The following is a 20,825-nucleotide window of genomic DNA, read 5'->3' as shown; positions in this document are numbered from 1 at the left end:
GCTGCTTGCATGTTAATGCATTACATGCGACGCCAACAGAGGCCATTCTGAGTGAAACAGACTTTCTTCTTTTACTTAAGTCCAATTAAATTACATATACAGGAATGTTACCTGTAATGGAGGGTTGCCCCATGGGGTATTAACAGTTTAAATAATTGAAATACTACTCCCAAATATAACTCCATGCATTTCTGTTATTGCGAGCAAATTATGTCAGGCAGTTAGATCTCCAAGTAGATGTTTGTGTTTTTAACAGCATTACAAACTGTTCTTCTTGCGTATAGAGTAAAAGAGATTACACGTTTACCACCATGGCTTTTACCAAAAAACATTCAGGAGGACAGAGTTGAAATAAAGCAAGTTGAAGCTTTTTACGTTGAAAAACATCCTTTTAATAGGTCCGTGCCACACACTAGTGAAAAATAAAGCTCCTACAAAAGAATGATACTTTTATTCCACAATATCTTAAATAAAGTAACTTCAAGTACTCTTGACTTGGGTACAAAAAAATCTAGCTGCCTCCATCAGGCCACAACACACAGCAAAGGTTCAACACAGTGGTTACAAATGGCCTTAGGTCCTCTGTATTGTGGCAGATTACGAGGAAATGCGTCATGGAAGCATTACTGAATGCTTGTTTTTCCTTTTTTTTCTGCTATGGAGAGGAATGATTTTTGTGTCACTGTCCAACTTTGGAGGCCTCGTTGGATTAAAATCATATTAAAAAAAAAAAATGATGTCATGAGAATGAAAACTAAAAACAATAACGTCCCCTACATGCCCCTGTTGGAAGGGTAGGCACTACCAAGATTAAGGATACCACAGTGTTTGCAGAGGATATGTATATACTGTACAAACAATATTTATGATAATGTTTTCATCACGTACACTAAAATAGAATGCTACAATCATTCTAAGGCATAAACAATATCTTAATATTCTTAAACAATTTTTACACATTGTTTCAAACAAGACATAATATTGACATTAATAAACAGTATATACACATAAATCACAATTGTCTAACTGTCCGTCTGCTGTTCCTGTAAATAAATGCAGTTTTACAGTTTGAACAAATCAATACAGTCCTCTGATGCCTCAAAGCACTGAACAGTGTAAACAGTATTTTTTTTTTTCTTGGCTTTGTTTAATATTTGGGAGAAAAATTATAACACAAAGACACATTCCTTTTTTAATTCAAAGCAGTTCAGCTGATTCTTCCTTTTCATAGAAAATGAAGTGGACCTTGATTCATAAATAATTATTACAAAATTAAATACATTCACTATAATACGATTAAATAACAAAAGACTATTTACAAGTAGTGGAAAGTCTTCTAGCGCAGACACGTCAGTGACAGTTGAGGATAAATTCAGTGCAGTGTTCTGAGACAGGGAATAGTATTGCACTACGACACCCCATTTCTATGGGACTCTTTGGGGCTTTTATCCCTGTTGTAATAAAATCCAGCGCACCTCATGTAACGCCATTTTTATTTTTTAGCCCCGACGGTGACATCTCATCTTATGCACACCGCGGGTTCCTTATTACGGATTGGACTTCTTCCATTCTGCAAAGCCACTGTATCCATCAGAAAATAAAAACAAACGTAAAACCAGGTGCTCCGGTATGAAAAGTTGAATGGGTTTATGGAGAGAATCTGAACAGACGTTTAATTTGTTTGTTTCAGAAGCTCAGTCCAGCGCTTCTCGAAGAACTTCCTCATGTTATGACCAGCTCGACCAATGTCTGAATTGTCTTCGTTGTATTTTTCGCAGTTATCAAAGACCAAGTTAACATCGATGATGAAGGTCTCAAGGTTTTGATACCTGAAATTAAAAAAAGAGTGTTAAGTTGAGATCAAATGCTGTGGTGTAACCCAAAATTACATGCGGCGGGAACTTACTGGCTGCTCACGAGCTTCTCACGTATGGTGGTGAAGTCCATCGGTTTCTTGATGACCTTCCTGTAGCCGGGGACCGATTTCATGTTGACTGGCGTGAGAAACGGCCACGCGTCCTGATGCCGCTCCAACTCAGCAAGAAGCACCCTGTTGAACACACACACACACAAGTGGTCAGACACGGACAAGGCGTGGCCGTCGCTTTGAGGAGTTTTCTTCCACTGGGAAGTTTAGAATTTCTTCCTCCTTTGTTTGGAGCAATTTGTAGGACTTGATCGCAGAAGAAAATCACAGAAGAGCCGTGTTCACTGCTAAAGAGAAAACAACGTCTTGATACTGTCACTACAGTAGATGGCAGCAACTGCAAAAGTGTTAAGGAGACGGATGGATAACAGGTGGAGGTTTTGATGGAAGACGAGTATGAACAGGCCCGAGGCGCATACCTGCATAAACCCAGGTCCCTGTTGTTGTCCTTGGCCGTCTTGGCTCTCTTCACACACACAGGGCTCTCCTGATTGGCTGCTGGCGGCGCAGGTGAGCTCTCCTCTGTTTTTCTCTTTCTGCTGGTGTCTTTTGCTGCTTTTTTGGGTGTGCTGCTGGCCGGGTCGTCCACCGCTACCTCTCCGTTGCCCGCCTGCTTCCCGCTCTTCTTCCCCTCTGCACCCTTTTTAGCACCTCCTCCGCTTGATGTTAATGGTTTGCTCGGAGGTTTTTTGTTTTTGGGAGACGGGCCACTCGCCTGCAGAGAATTAAGAATACATTCTTTGCAGTCAACGCTAAAACTACAGTGTCCACTGACCAATTCTCATTTGGGCCTTTTCTAAACTACTTGTCTGATCGTGGACCACCAATAATATGAGTAGTCTTTTGCAAGCACATCACAATAAAAACATCACAATAGCCTTCAGGAAAATGTTATTTCTCAGAGTTTTATGAATTGGAGAGTTTCATTGTCCCTCAATGGAACTAATGCCGAGTCAATTTGCAAACCATAAAACTTCAAAGTCAAAGTAACCAAACAGGAAATATATAATCCTTGCAGTTGTTTTGAATGAGCTTTGTTGCATGTTTTTTTCTCTCTCTTTCCCAATATTTACACTCAACTCTGTATTGTCAGCTTTTAAATGAATGCATACAATCCCCCAAATACTTTCAGCATAAATATGTTTTGATTTTAAGTGCTGAGGCAGAATATTGACAGGTTTAATAAGAAAAATATTTGTTTGGCCGGTTAAATACTAACATTTGCAAATACTGGTTTGTGGAAACTAAAATTCTAAATTACAGAGGAAGAAGTAAAAGAACAGATAAACAAAAACGTGGCTAGAATTTCCTCTACAAGTAATCAACCGTAAGAGAGATGACATTGCAATTTTAATGGAGTTGATACCTTGGATATGCAGGCCGGGCAGTACCAGTCTCCTTCTGGAATACTGGTGATTTTGGGTTTGTGACAGTAAGTGTGGCAGCCTTTGTCACAGCCGTCACACAGCAGGAGCAGGTCCTCGTTATCGCCCTTCCTGCACATCTGACAGTACTAAAAAACACAAACAAGTGCATTCATTAAAAACACACATACCCCTTCTGAGTATTGCTTGTTTTTAATTAACGTTGCGGAGATGCAGCGCTCACCACTTTCATGATGGACCTCTCCCAGGCGATGGACTTCTGAAGTTGCTGGATGCACATGGCCAACTGGGCAGCGCTGCGCACTTCAGTCAGAGCCTTCCTCCACACCTTCATACCGTGGGCCACCTCCTCCTCGCTGCTAACAGGAGATAATGACAGACAATGAGACAGAGCGGGCCACACATGTACGTGAATGCGTGGGTGTATTTACACACACAAACACACGCACGCACGCACAATAGGCAGTTAACTGTATCAGTTGAGCCAGCCGCCAACAAGACAGCAGACCACAAAGAGCCGCAGCTGTGCAGAGACAGGCATGAGGATTTAGGGGGGAGCTGTAGGGCTCCAAGGAGACGTACACACCGATTTTGTTATTTAAGGGGAACTTCATGCAGAAAGAGTGAGGACCCGTGAAAGTGTATGCTGTACAGTGGGAGATATGAGTACGCCCATAACCAAGGTTACTGATGCACACACCATGCGGATGACTGCAGAAATGCATCAAGCCAGTAAGCAACACCTACACAGGAAATGAAACTGAGTGCAGACCCCCAACCCGGCCAAGAAACTGCACAAGACCAAAGGAACAAACAAAAATGCAACAAGCCACCACAGAAAGCTGCTGTAAAGGCAGCGAATACCCCCCCTGTTTGAGTAGTATGGGAAACATGAAGCACACACAGAGAGGAAAAGGTTCTTAGTGGGAGAACGGGGAGCGTTGGTTGGAGAAATGACCTACCCTTCCCTGTCAGCACTAGTGGATGGGGCAGGAGCAGGGACAGTGACCGTACCCACATTATCCAGCCTGATCTGAATGGTGGTACCTAAGGGGCTCCTCAGGTACCTTCTCTCGATGTTGCGCTCCAGATCAGCCAGACGTGTCACTGCTATGTCCAGTGGGTTGTCCAGGTGACGCATCACCCCGCCCTTCTCCCCCCGCTCTTCCGGGTGCTCCTTGGAGTCCTTGTCTCCTGCATTGGCAGACCCAGGCGTTGATTTGGTGGGGGGCTTGTGCTCGTAATACACCAGGTCTTCTCGCTCCGATTGAGGGTCCGGAAAGGTCCAGCCCTGGGAGAGGACATCAGGCCTCTGATCACACCACTCCACATGTTAAAATATGTTTCTGACACCACTTTCAAAATGTGCAGGGGTGGGCTTAAGGGTTTTACCTTGACCTGCAGGCTGGCCGCGGTGACCTTCCTCTCCAGCTCCTCTACCTGCTGCAGCACGGCAATGTCCATCTCCATCGCCTGCTCCTGGACACACCAGCCGCGCACGGACTCCACACTGACCTGGCTCTCCTCCAGCTCACGCAGCTCAATCATGGCCACTGGATGGACAACATGAGAGACATCAGTCAGCCATGAAAGCACATGCAAATAAACTTGCTAATGCGGGTAAACACATGAGCAGTGAAGCCAAACACATCCGCGGATATTCATGTGGCTGTTTGCAGCGGATTCAGCGGTCACAAGGGCATGCATCTACATTTGAACATGTGTTGCTCTGACAGAAAATACAGCTCACAGGACTTATATGTTATTTATTGTGATTATATGCTCAAAGGCGGTGTTTGGAGCACTTACCGTCCTTGTGTTTGGTGCAAACCTGGGGGATGATCTCTGTGTATTTCTGCATTTGCCTCTGGAGGCTTTTTTCTCGAATGCCCCGGCTGTGGAGGGCACTGACCAAAGCCCTCAGCTGCTCGATGTCAGACACCCGCCACCACCCTGTCAGGCTCTCTGAGACAATGAGCACAAACAGGCATGTAAACTACCAGACAAAGAGCATACGTCACAGCAAAAAGGTGCTTCACTCAGCTACGCTACACCAAAACGAAATTGCGTACAGCGGAGCGGAACATTCCCTCACCCAATTATCCTGGACTATTCAGGCAAGTGAAAGTATATCAAGCAAGTGAATTCTTCTCAATTAAGAAAACGGGAGGTAATTACGGCCTCAACTAATATCTCTCAATGCCGTTTTAGTCGCTCACCCTCTGGAATAGGCCGAGGTGTGGCGTGGTCCAGGGATTTGGGCATCTCCAGCGTAGGAGAAGGCATGGATGAGGATTTCTCCATGCAAGGTAAAGGTGATTCACTTTTGCTGGAGACACTTGCTGCTGTGTTGCCATCCAGAGAATGACCCAACATGGGATTGGGGCTGCTGCACAGAGGCAAACTGGGACTCATCAGGCCACAGGGCCAGCTACCGAAAGAAACTCCTAGCAATGAAGCGCCTGACTTCACCTGGGGAGAAAAGAGGAAAAACATAAGGGAGTGGAGGACGAAAACAAGACCGAGGGTCATGGGTTAGGTGATCTTTTACATGGCAGAAACAACTGTGTACAACACGGCTATCTCTATTTGTGTCGAGCCAGCAGCCTCACCTGCAGGGCTGATAGCGGGTAGTTGAGGAGGCCTGCTGGGTGGTGCGGGCTGGCGGAGGCTGAGGCAGCGGAAAAGGTGAGGGGCAGTGCAGGGGACTGAGGCGGGGATCTGGGCCCGGCCGGGGTGGAGGACGCCTGGGGTGGCACGCGGGGCGCATCCGGGGGAGGCGTGGTGATGGACGTGAGGTCGCAGGGGTTGCGAGGCAGCAGGCTGAACCAGTGCCCGCTGCGCTCCGTCAGGACTCTGAGCAGCTGGTCGTTGGCTTGAAATGAGAGGTACGGAGATGGAGCTGGGGAGGAGGTTGGAGGAGTGGTACCTGGGCTTTCACACGGGGCTGGCAGGCAGGGGACAGATAAAGAGGTTGATGCCAGGGGAGGGACGCTAGTGTCATTATTGGTTACCGTGGAGGGGGTTGTTGCTACTGCTGGCTCAGAGGTATTGTGAGTGGGGGAGGGGGATGTTCCTTTGGTCGTGGCAACAGGAGTGCCCAAGGGACTTGCGCCGTTTTGTCTCACATGGGTACTCTCCTCGTCCTTTGCCGTCACCGTCTCTTTGCCGACCTCCCGGAATGTGCACAGTTTGGATACGCGGCCTGGCTGCTGGTAAAAGAGGGAGATTTTCTTCCCCTCGTGCTCCTTTTCCTCGTCTTTCTCGAGCTCCAAGCCTCGCGTTTGAATGCTCTGCCCACCGAGGTCGTTGGGTTTCTCCTTCTGCAACTCCATCTCCTGAGGTTCCTCTTTGACTTTGACCTCCTCAGCCACTCTCCTCCTCCTCTGTCGCTCCTCTTCCAGTTCCTCTGGAGCTGCAGGGGGAGAGCTGTTAGTTAAAAAAAAAACTACCATGGCTGATGTTACTACAGAGTCAACTTGTTTTCGAGAGAAAGGTAGAGCAGTGAGATAATTATCTTTTTTTGTCCTTGAGGATCAAGATAAGGTAAAAAATCATCAGGAAAACAGCTAAACATGCAGCTTAAACAGATGTTTTCACAGCACTTTTCCCTCCTCTACCTGCCAAATCAAATCTGCACACTCAGCGTGCGTTGTGCTGTAACTACCTTCTCCACTCTCCATGGCTTCGATGAAGACCCCTCCACAGTGGGGAAGCACCCAGTACCGGCGGCGGTAGCGGTCCTGGCCATACATCGTGGAGCGCAGAGAATGGGAAATTTCAAACAGCTTTCTTCTGGTCTGGTGATGTTGCTGCAAACGTACAAAACATTCTCAGTGGTTTCTCTACGTGGTTTTGATTAATGCATGCTACCTTGTGTCCTTCCATAATCAATGTGATATATTGAGGATTGCATTCAATGCTAATGAGATCATTTATTGGGATAATCAATGCCCTTAATTTGGATATAGCCAGCGCACATGTTCATAATATGAAGAAAAGAATAGTTGTTTTTAATACACAGCGTATAATAATCCATTTATAGTATGCAGCTTTTTATCATGTAGTGTAGGATGTTTGTGGTGTTCTAATGCTTTGTACTAAATGTGTTTAAACACAATCCACAGTGAAATGTCACTGCGTGTGTTGTTCTTAATATAACATTATCAGTGTCAACAGACCGTGCATTTCTTTCTGACTCCTTCTAAGAAGCATACCTTGGCCAATTTCTCTATCTGCTTCTCCAGCTCCTCCAGACTGGTGGCTTGTTCCACTTCATCCTGAGGACGAAACAAACAGTAAATGTCAGCGAGAAACCTGCTACGGTGAGCTTCGATGACGGATCGATCTTTTTTATTTTTCTTCTTACCTCATCATATGTCTCCACTTTTTTAACCTTCTTCATTTCTTCTTCCTCCTCATCGTCCTCGTCCTCTGCTTGGTCATCACTGTCTTCGTCGTCTTCGTCGTCATCGTCGCTGTCTCCACACAGTTTCCTCTTGCGTTTTATGGCAGAGGACGGAGTGCCGACGGACTGGTTCTCTTCAATGCCCATACTGGCCTCCCTCCTCCCGGTGCGTTTGGCATGAATGATCCTCAACCTTTATAAGCACACGCAAGTTCAGCAAGATGACGGTCAGACAATCACGGCGTGACAGTTTTAGGATGAAAGAAAACATACTTCTTCAGTTTTCCCTCCATAATGATCTTGTCTTTCCTCATGTTGGCCATCTGATCCAGGCTCTTGTCGATCTCACTGGAGGAGGAAAAACAGAATCCTGTCAAGTTACTGTTGTGCAGAGTACAGTTTAGTATTCTCTGAAAGTACATTGAGCAACAGATAAAAGCTCAATAAGCTCCCAGTGCACAAATGAATACTTGCATGATTCTCTTACAATAAAACTGCTGCAGCATTATTACGCTTTTTTCCACTGCATCAATAAAATACAACATTATTGGCTAATGAATCATTTCGGTGATAAGCAGAATAAGAGCAAGGTGGATGGATATATTCTTTTGGTGAGAGATGCGTATTATGTGAATACAGAGATAGATAAAGTGTTCATGTCTAATGCAGAATATATTAAGTAACACAGAAAGAGCTCATTTGGACGGTTGCGCTTTTTTCCGTTTCAGCTGCTTCTGCTACCTGATAACAGCTCTGCTACAGGCCAGCTCATTAGCCAGGAAGCCCAGGATCGAGGCCTTCTGGGACGGCGTGTGGGCCTGGAAGGCCTTGGTCTTCAGACTGAGGGCCAGAGGGGCAAGCTCAGTATTGGCACAATGGGCTCCCATGTACATCTGTAGCACCTCAGACACGTTATCCCTGTTGATGCCGACATTGGTCAGGTGGTCCCCCAGCATGGTTTTTGTCTGATAGAGAAGGAAAAGAGGTTGAGTTAATGAACACTTCCTTGATGACTGTAAGCTGATTAAATTCATATGCATATATTTATGATTACTTAAACCTTAAATCAAAACACTGAAACTAAACTAAACCCCAAAAATAAGAAATAACAAAACCACAAAAAAAGCAAAAAACGTCCTGATTTCTAAATTCACTTAATAAAAAATACGGACTATTATTTTGTACCAGAGAATAGTTCCACTTAAGAGTAAAGCAATGACAGGTGTATTACCAAGTTACGGTAAACATACAATACTTACTAAATAGAATTAATGTTAAGTGTCATACGTTTATATACAGTATGTGAACTGAAACTACTGCATAGAATAATCCGTCTTGGGTTTAATTCTCAAGCTGGTTTCGGTGGTTCAAAATTTGACAAAAGTACCACTTAATGAACTCGCTCACCTTCTGTCCAGGTGGCAAACCAGGATCACACACTGCCAGGGATAACAGTTTGACCAGAAGGTCCTGGACGTGGCCCATGCTGTCCCCCACATTGAGCAAGCCCTCCTGCAGCATGCCCAAGGTGGGCACATCCAAATTCAAATCGAGGCCCAAAACCTTGCCGAAGCCTCGCAGGAACTGCATCAGCATCAGGCAGTGGGACACGGCGCGTCCCGGCAGGATGAGTCCAGGAATTCGGGAGAACTCCGGTAGAGGCTGCACAAGGGAAAGTAGGTACCACATTGTTGCTGTATAACGAACTGTGAGACATATTACATCCGATTTGGACTACAGACGATTGTGATTTAAACAGCTGTGAGAAAATGTGAGTGAAGCTGTTATTACATCTCACACCTGTTAACTGTTATCAAGATGGTGCTTTTTACAGTAATGACATCTTACTTTCTACATTATGTAGTACTCTCATTCTACCACTTGAGGGTGCACATCTCCACACATAAAAATCCTCACTACCATGTGGTCTCATTTTAGATACTGGCCGTCAAGAAAACGTTAAATATACTGTTAAATACTAATACTACTACTACTGATAATGATGCTGATAATAATAATAATAAATAATATTATTATTCAGAATTGTGTGTCCTAATTCAATGTATTTAACAGCACCTAAATGAGAAAAATTGACAATATCCAGTACATCAACGTGTGTGTGCGCTCTGTGTTTTTCTTCACACCTATAGCAGCGAGCGGATGAGCTTCTTTGTTAACTACCTTGTGATCAGACAGACACATGTCTTCATTTGGCTTCCTCAGCTCCCTCGCTATCTCCAGCTCTAGCCGCCGCTGCTCCAGTTTACGCTCTTTGTTCAGCCGCTTCTCATCCCTCTTCTCCTGCCGCAAGCGCTCGCGCTCCTGGAGAGTCCAAAATTCAAGAGAGCATTAAGGAGGCAAAGTGTGCATGTGCATTAGTGCATTAGCATGCGTGTGTGTGTGTGTGTGTAAAAACATACAGAAAGGTTTACTTGACTTTGCTGAGCAGTATTAGAATTCAGCCTAATGCTGGTGTGCATTCAAAAGGAAAGTGCTTGAGGGCCACAATCCTTTGACTTGGAAAGTGTGGAGGAAAAAAAAAATGAATAGAAGGAAAGAGCGCACAAAAAGGAGAGAAGGCGGGAATCCATCCGGGGAATAATGACTTAGGCTCTTTTTGTGGAGTGGACTGTTTGTGTACATATGGGCTACCTCTGCTTTCTTGCGCGCCTCGACCGCCTTCATCAGCATTACATGTTGCCTCCTCCTCTCCCTCTCCTAGAGTGGCAGAGACACAGCCACATTAAGAAGCACACATTGCACATACAGCACTCAAGGTCGACTAAATTTAGTGTGCATTAATGCAAATTTGTGATGCACTAAATTCAATGGAGGCACCGCACTTGAACAGGCACAAAACGATGCTTCGCATGTATACACTTTCACATGTATGGTGGAAGCATTAGTGAAGAGTACAGTAATACGATGACAACCAAAAAGCAACACAGAGATGCGGTACAAAGTAGATGTGATGACAGGCTCAAAAAAGAGAAGCAGCTAGAATCGGTGGCGGGCGTCTCTAAACTAAAGCTGACACAACAAAAGCAACAAAATGCTGGTTGCCAGAAGTCTTCAGACTCGCCACATTGCCATGATCAAAATAATGAATTCAGGCAATGTTAATGGTTTTATTTTTGACACACCGTTCTCACAATGTTTGGCGAGGAGGGTGACAAATAGGAAGAGATGGTAAGGACTAGCTACAAACAGAGCCGTTCCACCTCAGTGGTTTTGGCACCTTACGTATTAGCACAGTATGTGACCGCTGAGGATGAGACATCTATGCTGTTCTTTGGTGCATGATACACAGTCTACTGCAAAAGGGCACCGGAATCACTGGTGACTGACTATCGTTTTATTTGATCTCTTTAGGTTTGCCGCTCCACCGTATCAGGCTGTCATTTCCTCTGTGATCCACCAGAAACACACAATTGCCACTATTAGGGCTTGCCAAGGACATTTCCAGCACGGAGTGAGTGAAAGGGGCTAGTTTGTGAGGACTGTTTCGCCATAAACAAAACAGGCTAGATGCCGAGCACTCTGCTACCATATGTCATTGTCCTCATTGGTTTGATTCATCTACACATGGAGAACTTACAAAAGGACATAGACAGTCTGCGCTTTATCAAACGCAATGAATGTGTTGAGGGGCATCGTGGCGACAAGCTACAGCGGATCAAAAGCAATGCAATTGCCTGTGACACCCGTAAATACCAGGATTGTTTAATGTATCTCAGTTGGCTCTGAGGGAAGGTACAAGCGGCTCAGAGTCCACTATGAAACTGATAGGCAGACCTTTAGATTCAGCTGTGACTGTGTATGAGTGACGACAAGCAGGACAGTCGGGGCGGAAAAAAAAAAGTACTACACAGAATCATTGTTGTCCCTGTGGTGGAATTGATCTATATCGTTGTTTTACAATTGACCCGGTCTACTTGCAAGCAAAGGTTGTGCCGCACCCTCACCAAACTAAGTATCTCCACCGTAAAGACAAAATGATTCTCGGTAGCGGTTTTCATTGTTTGTGCGGCGTACAGGAACAGTGAACGACAGAGAGGCCGGGATGGGGCAGGTTAAAGTCCATCACTCGGTGGACCGCAGAACAGAGGCACGGACGAACACACACACAAGCTCAATGTCTGGGCCGGAATCGCCGAGCACTCTGTGTTATGGGGTAACACAGGCTACTCCAGTACAACGGTTAGACGATGTCTGTGATGGATAGAAACTCCTCCAGTGCACTTTGAGACAGTGAGTGTGGATTGGCTGGCAGCCTTTGCAATGCATTCTGAGTAGGAGGGGGAGGATGGGGGAGGGGGACAGAAGTTGCCTGGCCACCGTGACAGGGTCAGTTGTCCCTCAGGACGAGCAGATGGAGGCAGCATACTGACTCTTTTTCTCTTTTGTTGGTTTTGCTGGAAAGCCATGCAGAAGAATGTAGTATGACAGCAGCCAGTGCTACACTTAATGCATTGCTATGACAACCATAACACAACCAGTTACACGATGCAGGTGTTAGATGTACAAAAATAAACATACCCATACCATATCTAGTCTATGCCTCTCCAACTCCTGGCAGAGAGAGTTGGCAAAATATTATGGAACAGAAATAATATCCAATACCACAAAGCACGGCGTTTAATAAAGAGAAACACTTTAAGACTTTCATTAAATAGATATTTAGTAAATAACAACATTGACTCACACATGCCTGGTATTTAAATGCACATAAATGCACAAATACACCCAGACACACACACACGCACACACACACACACACACACACACACACACACACACACACACACACACACACACACGCACACACACTACTGTCAAATTTCTATTGAAGTGAAGTTTGAGTTAAATGGTTTTATTCAGCAGTAACTACATATGTTGCAGAGAATGCCTACCTGGTGTTTGAGGATCTCCGCCTGCTGCCTCCTCAACTCTTTCTCCTTAAAGGCAAGAAAGAGAAGATGAGGGGAAAGTCAATAAGCTTCCATTGTGCCAATAGCATGAAAATCACTACAGACTGATGGAATTTCAGCCCTTTTCAAAAGGCTGCTATAATTATACTGAGAGCCCATACTATAAGAGCCCGTATCACGCTGCATTTGAGATGATCTAATGGATGTGATTTTTCATCTAAAAAGGATATATGCATCTGTTTCAAGGGGATTTATTTAAAAATGCAAACATACCTTTATTCGTTTTTCAGCCTCCAATATTTTGGCATTGGCGACTTCTTCCTTCTTTTTCCGTTTGGCCTGTGAATACAGATTACAGTCAGGAGCCTCAGAGACGGACACATATCCATCAGTCCTGGGTGAGGGCTTCGCTGCACTTTAACTGATTGTTTGCAGTTTTCTGGTTTGAGCAAAGATTTTAAGCTCCTGAATGCCAGTCAAATTTGTAAAACACAGCGAATGAATAATGTATCTCTTTAACACCTAATTGTAAAAATGTTGAAGCCTCCCGTTAAGAGTGGCTCGTCAACCGTGTCAACTCAAAATTGATTTAGTCCTGCTAAAACACTTTGAAGCTCCTGCGGTATAATTGTGTGAGCCTGCATATGTGTTGGTGTGTGTGTGTGTGTGTGTGCACGCATCTTTGCATGTGTGTTTGCGTGTGTCGAAAACAGCACCTTTTTTTTTTTTTTATCTCGACCCACTTATGCTAAACTGTTACTGTTGTGTGAAGAAAAAAAAGTCTTTTCTGTCCAATTTAAATAAGGTCTGAAGAGGCAGCAACAGCCATTTTAATATTCAACAGCCGTCAACCAAGACCAATTTAGCATTAGTTCCATGTGGAATTATGCCTGAGAAGACGCAACTCCCTCCAATGCATGCTGCTGTTCAGTAATGAGCTTTAGGAAGATTAAAACACTATAGACTGAGGGGCTGGAGCCATCCAGGAATGTTCTGCTTAATCAGAGGTGCTGTTGAATCAGATTCTGTACCTCCAAAATTTGCTGCGCTCTGAGTTCCTTCTCCATCCGAATCTGCTGAATGCGCTTGATCTTTTCCTGTTAAACATAAAAAAAAGAAAAGAAAACACAACACAATCCCTCAATATTTTAGCCATTAGAAAACATCCTCAGATAAAATCACTTCCCGACCACTCTATTCCAAAGACACAGCAATAAGAGAAGTAATGACGGTAATTTAAAGTGAGCTTTAAAGCATCACGAAAAAAAACATTCAGCACTTCTTGCTGTGCACACGGGGACTACGTGTGTCAGGACGCTTAGATAAGGAGGGAGGAAAAAGATATGTCAGCACACACGTAAAGCACACCAACCTGCTGCTTGAGGATCTTGATCTGCTCTTTCTGCTTCCGCCTCTCCTCCGCCGCCATGATAGCTTCAAGAGTCAAAGTCAGTGTTGTATTAGCGACTGAAAAAATGACCAACAAGGCTGGACGAACAGCTGGATTCATATCTAATAGCATTGCAGTTGCTAGGGTCGAGATGCATTTTACATGAGATGAATTTAGAAATACATGACTGCTCAGATGAAAAAAATCTCATCGAAATGATGACAACTGTTGTAAAACCAATAGAATGGCATGTAAAATGTTGAAACCCCTCAAGGGAACAAGCCATAAACACTCAGTGTCTCTTAAATACTAGTCATAGGTATTAAAGCGGCAGGAGTTACGCTAAATTTGTTTCAGGTTACTTAAAAAAAAAAGTCAGTCATGCACACTTCCTTGAATAAATACACTATATTACTTATACTATAATACTTAAATTTCAATGTCATCACTAACTGCCACAAAATAACAACCACCTTAAATGTTTCAAAGAAGTTACATCATTGAAACGGTTACAGAACAACTGTCATGCAGAAATAATAAATACAGAAATCAATCAATGTCTCACATTGTACAGAAGAATTTGTACAAGCATAAAGTTTGCAGCATGGCAACAATAAAAGATTCAAGCAGATAAAGATGAAAGAAAAGACGAGAGTCATGAAAATATATGCAAACATGCATTCAAGCAGGGTCAAGCTTGTTTTTATACGCATTGAGTGCTTTGAAGTGACCAAACTGACCAACCGAAAAAAACCACCACTATCGTCCTTACAGCTCAAGACCCCACAAACTGGGTTTACCTTGCTGTTTCCGCGCCTCTTTGGCTGCACGCGCCAGTGCCTGCTTTTCCAGTTTTCTCATCAATTTCATCTGGGTGGCCTGTCGGGCTATTTCTGCACACAGGGGGAAGAAAGACATTTGTGGAAAATTCAGGAGAAGACCTAAATGCACGACCGTGCACGTTTGACTGGGATAATTCTTTTTGTAAAATTTGGACAAAATTAGGGGGAGACACTCAAAACCAATTTTCCTTGTAAAGATTAACATATATTTATAAAACGTGTCCATTAACATTTAAACAGACAGATTAAGATGTTTTTTTCATGGGTGGAACTGCCTACCAGACCGTTCTGGTGGCCGAGTAGAACAGGTTTAACTGTTGCTATGTTGTTATCAAAGCCAAACAAAAGCCCAGCGACATCAAAAAGAGACATGATAACAATGCAGATTCATCTGGAAAAAATGTGGTTTACTGCAGAAGGCATGAACGAAGGTGGATAAGACAAACATGCCTGACATACAGAAGATGACTCTTAAAATGATTAAAACATTAACCCCTTCCTCAACCTCCTCTACCTGAATAATGGCTGGAAGATTAATGACACACACACACACTTGAGACAAACACATTTCAGCGCTCATTTCATGTGCTGACCTTGGGCCTCTAGTTTGCGCAGGAGTTTGACCTCACTGGGGCTGGGGCCCTCGGGCAACAGCGGGTCGCCCACATTAGGAGGCCGTCCCTTCCTCCGCCTGGAGCCTTTGCCACCTTCGCCCGCTGACTCGCGGTCTGAACCAGGGGGGCGACCCCTCCGACCTTCCATCGCCAGAATACGTGGAATGACCTCCTCTTCCTTCAAGAGGCTCCACTGTAAACCCTACGGAGGGGGGGTGGGGGGGCGTAGAGATGGACGGAGAGATTGGGGGGGGGGCGCACGGGGGGGTGAAAGATATGTTGAAATTTAGGATTTGATGCGACTAAAGAACAGGGGATGAGTTAAATAACGTAGCATTACATTTCTATGATACACGGTAATAGCTGACTAAAATATGCAATAACTAAACAAGTACGCATTTACTTATCTGTCCTTCTCTATCTAGTTTTTCTCTGGCCCCTCAGCATGGATTTTGTCTATTCTGTTTCCAATAATACATACATCCATTTCCTTAATACTTTCTATCTTTGTAACACATACAGGGAATATATCATTGGTCACCTGTGGAAGTAATGTCAGCTGATTATTACATTCATCCATGCACAGCGAGAGGTCTATGAACTAGGATTACTGAGTTTTCTTTGTTGATTCCTATTCATGCCCTGACAGCCAGTGCTGCATGATGCTTGGCCTGCCGCTAGATGAAAAGATGAACAGGGCTCACGAAGAAAGAGAAAAAGAGATGAAAGGCAGTCACCTGGGGTCCTTCTCTGGCTTCATAGAAGTCACCAACCCTTATCTTTGCACTGAAGCTAAAATTATCACGCGTGATGCCACTTATTCCATTTCTGGATAGATACTACAGAAGAGAAAATAATAATGACGTTGGTTTAGGCAGAAAAAAAAATGGTGAAATTAGCGACATTGAAAAGCATCTGGGAAGCACTAGATTGGAGGGAGACGAAGTCTGCAAATCTGTGCAGTGCTACTAATCATTGTAAAAGCCAGGGGACAGAAAAAGAGCAAAAGAGAAAAACGGTTGTGACCTTGGGGTGCACAATTCAGGCCCTTTATTATGTATCTGTGGCCATGCTAGGCTTTTTACTGCCGACTGACTGACTGGCAGTCGGCATTTTTCTCTGCGCACTACTCCACTCAAAGGCGGTTTCTGACGATTAGCGTGCTTGAGCTTTTGATGAAGCAAACAAAGGAGATTATAGGCTATAATGTGCTGCACAAATGGGGCCAGAGCTGTGCATCCCAACACTCACCATTAATCTTTTTTTTTTTAGGGTGGGGGTGGGGATTGGGGGAGGAGAGGTGAAAATAAGTGGCAGAAGAAGTGGATCTAAGAATATCATCTCACGCTATCGGGGTCACAGAAAGCGGGGGTTGGCGGTGGGGTGCAGCTGGAGCGATAGCGTAGACAACAAATCCTGATACGGAAGCATTCGTTTTGAGCCGAGTGGATGAGCAGTGGTGCGGGTATTAGCAAAGAAATAAATCACAAACCGTGCCGCCCACATTGACTCCCCATTCTAACCTGAACTGCTCATCTCTACGCCTCATAACCTTTGCCTCTGTATCGCGGGTGTGCGCTACACCGCCGGCCGTGGTACCTTCATCACATCTGGGTACTGCCTCAGCTTCTTGCCACACGGCGCGTAGTAGGCCACCTCGCCCTGTGATCGCCCCGCCACCGATTTGATTCTCGTTTCTCTCCGCCACCTGTTTTTTGTGTGTTTTTTTTTTTAAAAGGAAGCAATAACATGTTTGTTCAGCAAAAACAGTGTGCCGTGCATTTGTGACCAAAGCACGGAGGTGAGCACTCAAGCACAAGTGAATCGCTTCCATGAAAGGTGTCTTTCTTCCGGCCTCTTGTACACACCCCAACTCCAGAGGTATCATCAACTCCTTCTCATCCATCACCCTCTTCCTCTTCCCTGAGCCTGAGGAGAGACAAGGGACCCACCATCAATTTGCGAGCACAACCTACGGCCGGAGACCTCGCACACATGCAGTAAAAGCAGTGAAAGCACCCGAACTCACCAGTAACCACACATGGTGCATGCGCACCGGCCAAATGTCACCGATGAAGTTAAACACACTCTTCAGAGTGCCATTTTCAAATCATAAAACTAAAAGGCCAAGCCTGTTGTGCATGAGCACAGGAGGTAATTTACACCGTGATGTCTGGTGAACAGTGTCTATTTAAGAAAACCATATGGGGGGGAAAAATGGATTGTGTAAGAGGAAAAACTGGAAAATCTACTTGAATTATTCCCGTCAAGCTACGTTTGTTTTCTTTCTCTGCATTGAAAGAAGGAAGACGTTAATCCCGTTGCTATGCCAAACAAGTTGTCTCTCGGGCATGACCCTACAGGACCCGAGAGCTCCGCTTGGTACCAAACGCCTTCTTTCTGACTCCCTACAACTAGCTATCCTTCTTCATCTGAATGCGTCATAATTCTGTTCAAGAGCAGAGGCTCAAACAAAGCATCTGCTGTGTGCTGTATCTTATTTTTGTGGTGCCGTATATGCCTGGGAGATTAAGTTAAAGATCTACTCCTCGCAGTAAGACAGCGGAAAGACGGGAGTAGCAACAGAAGTCAGCCAATTAGCTCTTTTCCTTTAATCACCTCGTAACTTCTTAAATCCCTCATGTCATTCTCTTTTGCAACACATCACAACAAAACTATTATTATTATTATTTTCCAAACTTTTTCCCCTCATGACGTCCTAATAAAACCACCCTTCATCGCTCGTTGTTTTGAACACATACAGGTTTGAATGACATTACCTAACGGAGACGCGAGGCTGTAGGACGAAGAGCCGGGAGAGCTGTGATAGGCCAAGGCACTGGAGCTGGTGACGATGGTGGGAGTCTTGATGACCTGCAGGTCGAGCGGGGAGCAGCTGGTGGCGGTGTGATTGGTTGAGGTGTTCAGTAGTTCTGGGCCTTTGGTTAGCCGGCGGGGAGTCGTCTCCTTTTTAGACGAGCCAGACGGCAGCAGCTTCAGCTCCTTCACTTTCATCCCAGAGATGTCGCTGTCTGAGTTGCTGTCAGACTCTGAAATTGGAGTCCAGAGCGAAGTGGGATCCATTAAGTTGTTTTTCAGGAGTGAACAACACCGCGTGGTTCCAGCCTCTTGGTCGGAAGGATTCACTACTTTTCTTTGTCTTACGCGATAAACTGAACGTGGCTGAACAAATCCAACAATTAGACGACTACGCCTTGTCTTCCTTTCCCACTTTTCACAATTTATACGTCTTTTAATCAATTGACTAACCGATAATAATCAGAATAATATTTGATAATTAAAACAATCGTCAGTTGTCGATGTGAACGTCTCAATGACCAGTTAAAAGGTGAACGTTAAGTTCACTCCTGTAACAGAGGCCACGTACCTGACAGACTATCATCTGAGTCCTCTTCATCCTCCTCCTCCTCCTCAAGGTCGTCGTCCTCATCGTCATCGTCGTCCCCTGAGTCGTCAGATTCCTTGTTAGCCGGGAGACCGGCTGTGGGGTTGCATGTCCCAGGGATCCCCATTCCGGGAATTCCAACCCCGGGGATACTGACTCCAGGAATCCCGATCCCGGGCTCTCCTCCACGGAACAAATCAACCAGAGACTGTACCAGATGGTTCTGGGAGAAGCCCTTCCAGGCAGCTAAAGGGTCCGCCTGTCCCTGTGCCTGTCCCTGTCCCTGGCCTGGTGTCTGGGCCTTACCCTTGGGTGCCTTGTTCTTTCTGGGTCCATGGCCTGCGGCATGGGGTGAGGTAGTGGAGGGCTGCGACTGAGGCCCCGCCTGGGCAGTTGCTTGGATCCTGCTCGCCCCGGTGCTCAGATTGACAGGCATCGAGCCGCCGTCGGAGTCGCACTGAGAGTCTTTGCGAGGTTTGGTGATGAGGGCCAAAGGTGCGTCCTGAGTGATGCTTTGGATGACTCCGTTGGGGGGGTGGGGTTCGGGGAGCCCCAGCAGGGCACTGGAGAGGAAGAGGTTGGAGTGATTGTTCTGGGGTGGAGGAGCCGGAGCGGGCGGCAACGGCGGCGAAGACAGAGGCGTCCTCTTGGGGGACTTGTTTGGACCTTGCTGCTGTTTCTTTAGCTCAGCTGGGAATGTCTGCCCTTGGGACATGAGCGTCTGGGAATAGAGTAGGAGAGAGGGAGAGCACGAGGAGAGGCAGGGATTCGGCGGGAGGGAGGGAGGGACGGGGAAAGACAGAATGGTAGGAACAAAGAAAGGTTAGGGGAAGAAAATAAGAAAAGAAACGGGACAAAGTGGAGTAGCTCAAGCTGTCAGTTTGCATCACTGTTGATTGTTTGAGCAGGTGACAAAACCACAATGCTGAACACTGGTACAGTTAACTGTGTCGAAGCCCTTTTTGGGGAAACAAAAAGAACATAGATGCAATAACCAAAGACATTGTGCTGTTCACAAGAAGAGACTGAGTACGTCTCTAAGATTGGAATTACTCTGTCTTTAAATTCGAAAATACTCCATCATAATTATCATCATGCTGCTGGGAGTGTTTGCCTTTTTTTTTTTTAGAATGATGACAAGTTTGTTTCAATCTGTGTTGAAGAAGAGGCAGGTTAGACTTCTATGTTGCATTTTCAAAGTGATGTGATGTGAAGTGAGACAAATCAATTTCACAGACCATGAAATACAGTTACAGAGCTGAAACCACAGGGGGAATTTACCTCGTTGTAAACTTCTTTATACTGCTAAAAAAGGAAAGGAAATTATTTTCGCAGAAAAAGCTGATTAAAAGGTTATTGATTATTGTGCTGCTATTATATTTAATTTGCATGTGCATGTTTTGACCATTGGACCAGTGGAATTACACAAAAGCAGCCACCCATGTGTACCAATGTAGTAATTAACTAGATTCGACAATGTTAAACATTCGCTTATTCTACATATGAATAGAAACACTCAATATCTTAGATTTCCTCAGAAATCTTGGAGGTGTTTAAATCACGATTCTCTCTGATGTCTGCAGTTGTTTCTCGAGGGCCATGTTACATTTTTAAAGAGGCTCTTTTTTTAAACTGCCTCGTGTGAATGGGAAACAGCCGAGGAGAACATTTTTAGATTGAGCACGCCGCCTCACCAGCAGCAGTTCTGCGATTGTCTACGGGTTGGATTGGATGTTGTGTTAAACACATGGAGTAAAAGGCCACCAGATTAGAAGAGGTGCTGCTATTAAAGTGATATTGATGAGGAAAAACAGAGAGACATCTAACTGCACTACGCTCCGGTGGATAAATTCATTACTGTCAAGTTGATAGGAATAACTTTGCTCGCTAAAACTGACTGTGCAGCTAAATTTATCTTGTCT

General features: G+C 44.9%; 1 protein-coding gene across 37 annotated transcripts in view; it reads right to left on the bottom strand.

Annotated features, from left to right (window-relative positions):
- Positions 1-368: 368 nt before the first annotated feature.
- The window catches only part of baz2ba (bromodomain adjacent to zinc finger domain, 2Ba), a 59,377-nt gene continuing 38,920 nt past the window's right edge, over positions 369-20,825 (bottom strand). For 4 of the 37 annotated variants that reach the window (XM_040160863.2, XM_040160874.2, XM_078084965.1 and 1 more), the window contains 30 exons: positions 18,886-19,624; positions 18,278-18,547; positions 17,366-17,426; positions 17,097-17,205; positions 16,235-16,336; positions 15,477-15,699; positions 14,842-14,934; positions 14,024-14,085; positions 13,683-13,748; positions 12,925-12,990; positions 12,634-12,678; positions 12,260-12,292; positions 10,373-10,438; positions 9,902-10,042; positions 9,128-9,382; positions 8,462-8,685; positions 7,994-8,068; positions 7,682-7,913; positions 7,530-7,592; positions 6,980-7,124; positions 5,925-6,727; positions 5,532-5,784; positions 5,122-5,277; positions 4,705-4,865; positions 4,275-4,624; positions 3,536-3,671; positions 3,294-3,440; positions 2,347-2,642; positions 1,907-2,050; positions 369-1,829 (listed from right to left, as the gene is read on the bottom strand). In XM_040160863.2, coding sequence (XP_040016797.2) covers positions 1,673-1,829; positions 1,907-2,050; positions 2,347-2,642; positions 3,294-3,440; positions 3,536-3,671; positions 4,275-4,624; positions 4,705-4,865; positions 5,122-5,277; positions 5,532-5,784; positions 5,925-6,727; positions 6,980-7,124; positions 7,530-7,592; positions 7,682-7,913; positions 7,994-8,068; positions 8,462-8,685; positions 9,128-9,382; positions 9,902-10,042; positions 10,373-10,438; positions 12,260-12,292; positions 12,634-12,678; positions 12,925-12,990; positions 13,683-13,748; positions 14,024-14,085; positions 14,842-14,934; positions 15,477-15,699; positions 16,235-16,336; positions 17,097-17,205; positions 17,366-17,426; positions 18,278-18,547; positions 18,886-19,624 — 5,673 coding nt within the window. In that variant the 3' untranslated portion in view covers positions 369-1,672. The remainder of the gene's footprint in view (positions 1,830-1,906; positions 2,051-2,346; positions 2,643-3,293; positions 3,441-3,535; positions 3,672-4,274; positions 4,625-4,704; positions 4,866-5,121; positions 5,278-5,531; positions 5,785-5,924; positions 6,728-6,979; positions 7,125-7,529; positions 7,593-7,681; positions 7,914-7,993; positions 8,069-8,461; positions 8,686-9,127; positions 9,383-9,901; positions 10,043-10,372; positions 10,439-12,259; positions 12,293-12,633; positions 12,679-12,924; positions 12,991-13,682; positions 13,749-14,023; positions 14,086-14,841; positions 14,935-15,476; positions 15,700-16,234; positions 16,337-17,096; positions 17,206-17,365; positions 17,427-18,277; positions 18,548-18,885; positions 19,625-20,825) is intronic. The other 33 variants (XM_078084966.1, XM_078084963.1, XM_078084967.1 and 30 more) reach the window with 28 other exon arrangements.

Source organism: Gasterosteus aculeatus, chromosome 12 (assembly GCF_964276395.1).
Source record: "Gasterosteus aculeatus chromosome 12, fGasAcu3.hap1.1, whole genome shotgun sequence".
NCBI classification, from domain to species: Eukaryota; Metazoa; Chordata; class Actinopteri; order Perciformes; family Gasterosteidae; genus Gasterosteus; species Gasterosteus aculeatus.
The sequence above is the reverse complement of the archived record's forward strand: the minus strand, read 5'-3'. Positions and strand labels throughout refer to the sequence as shown.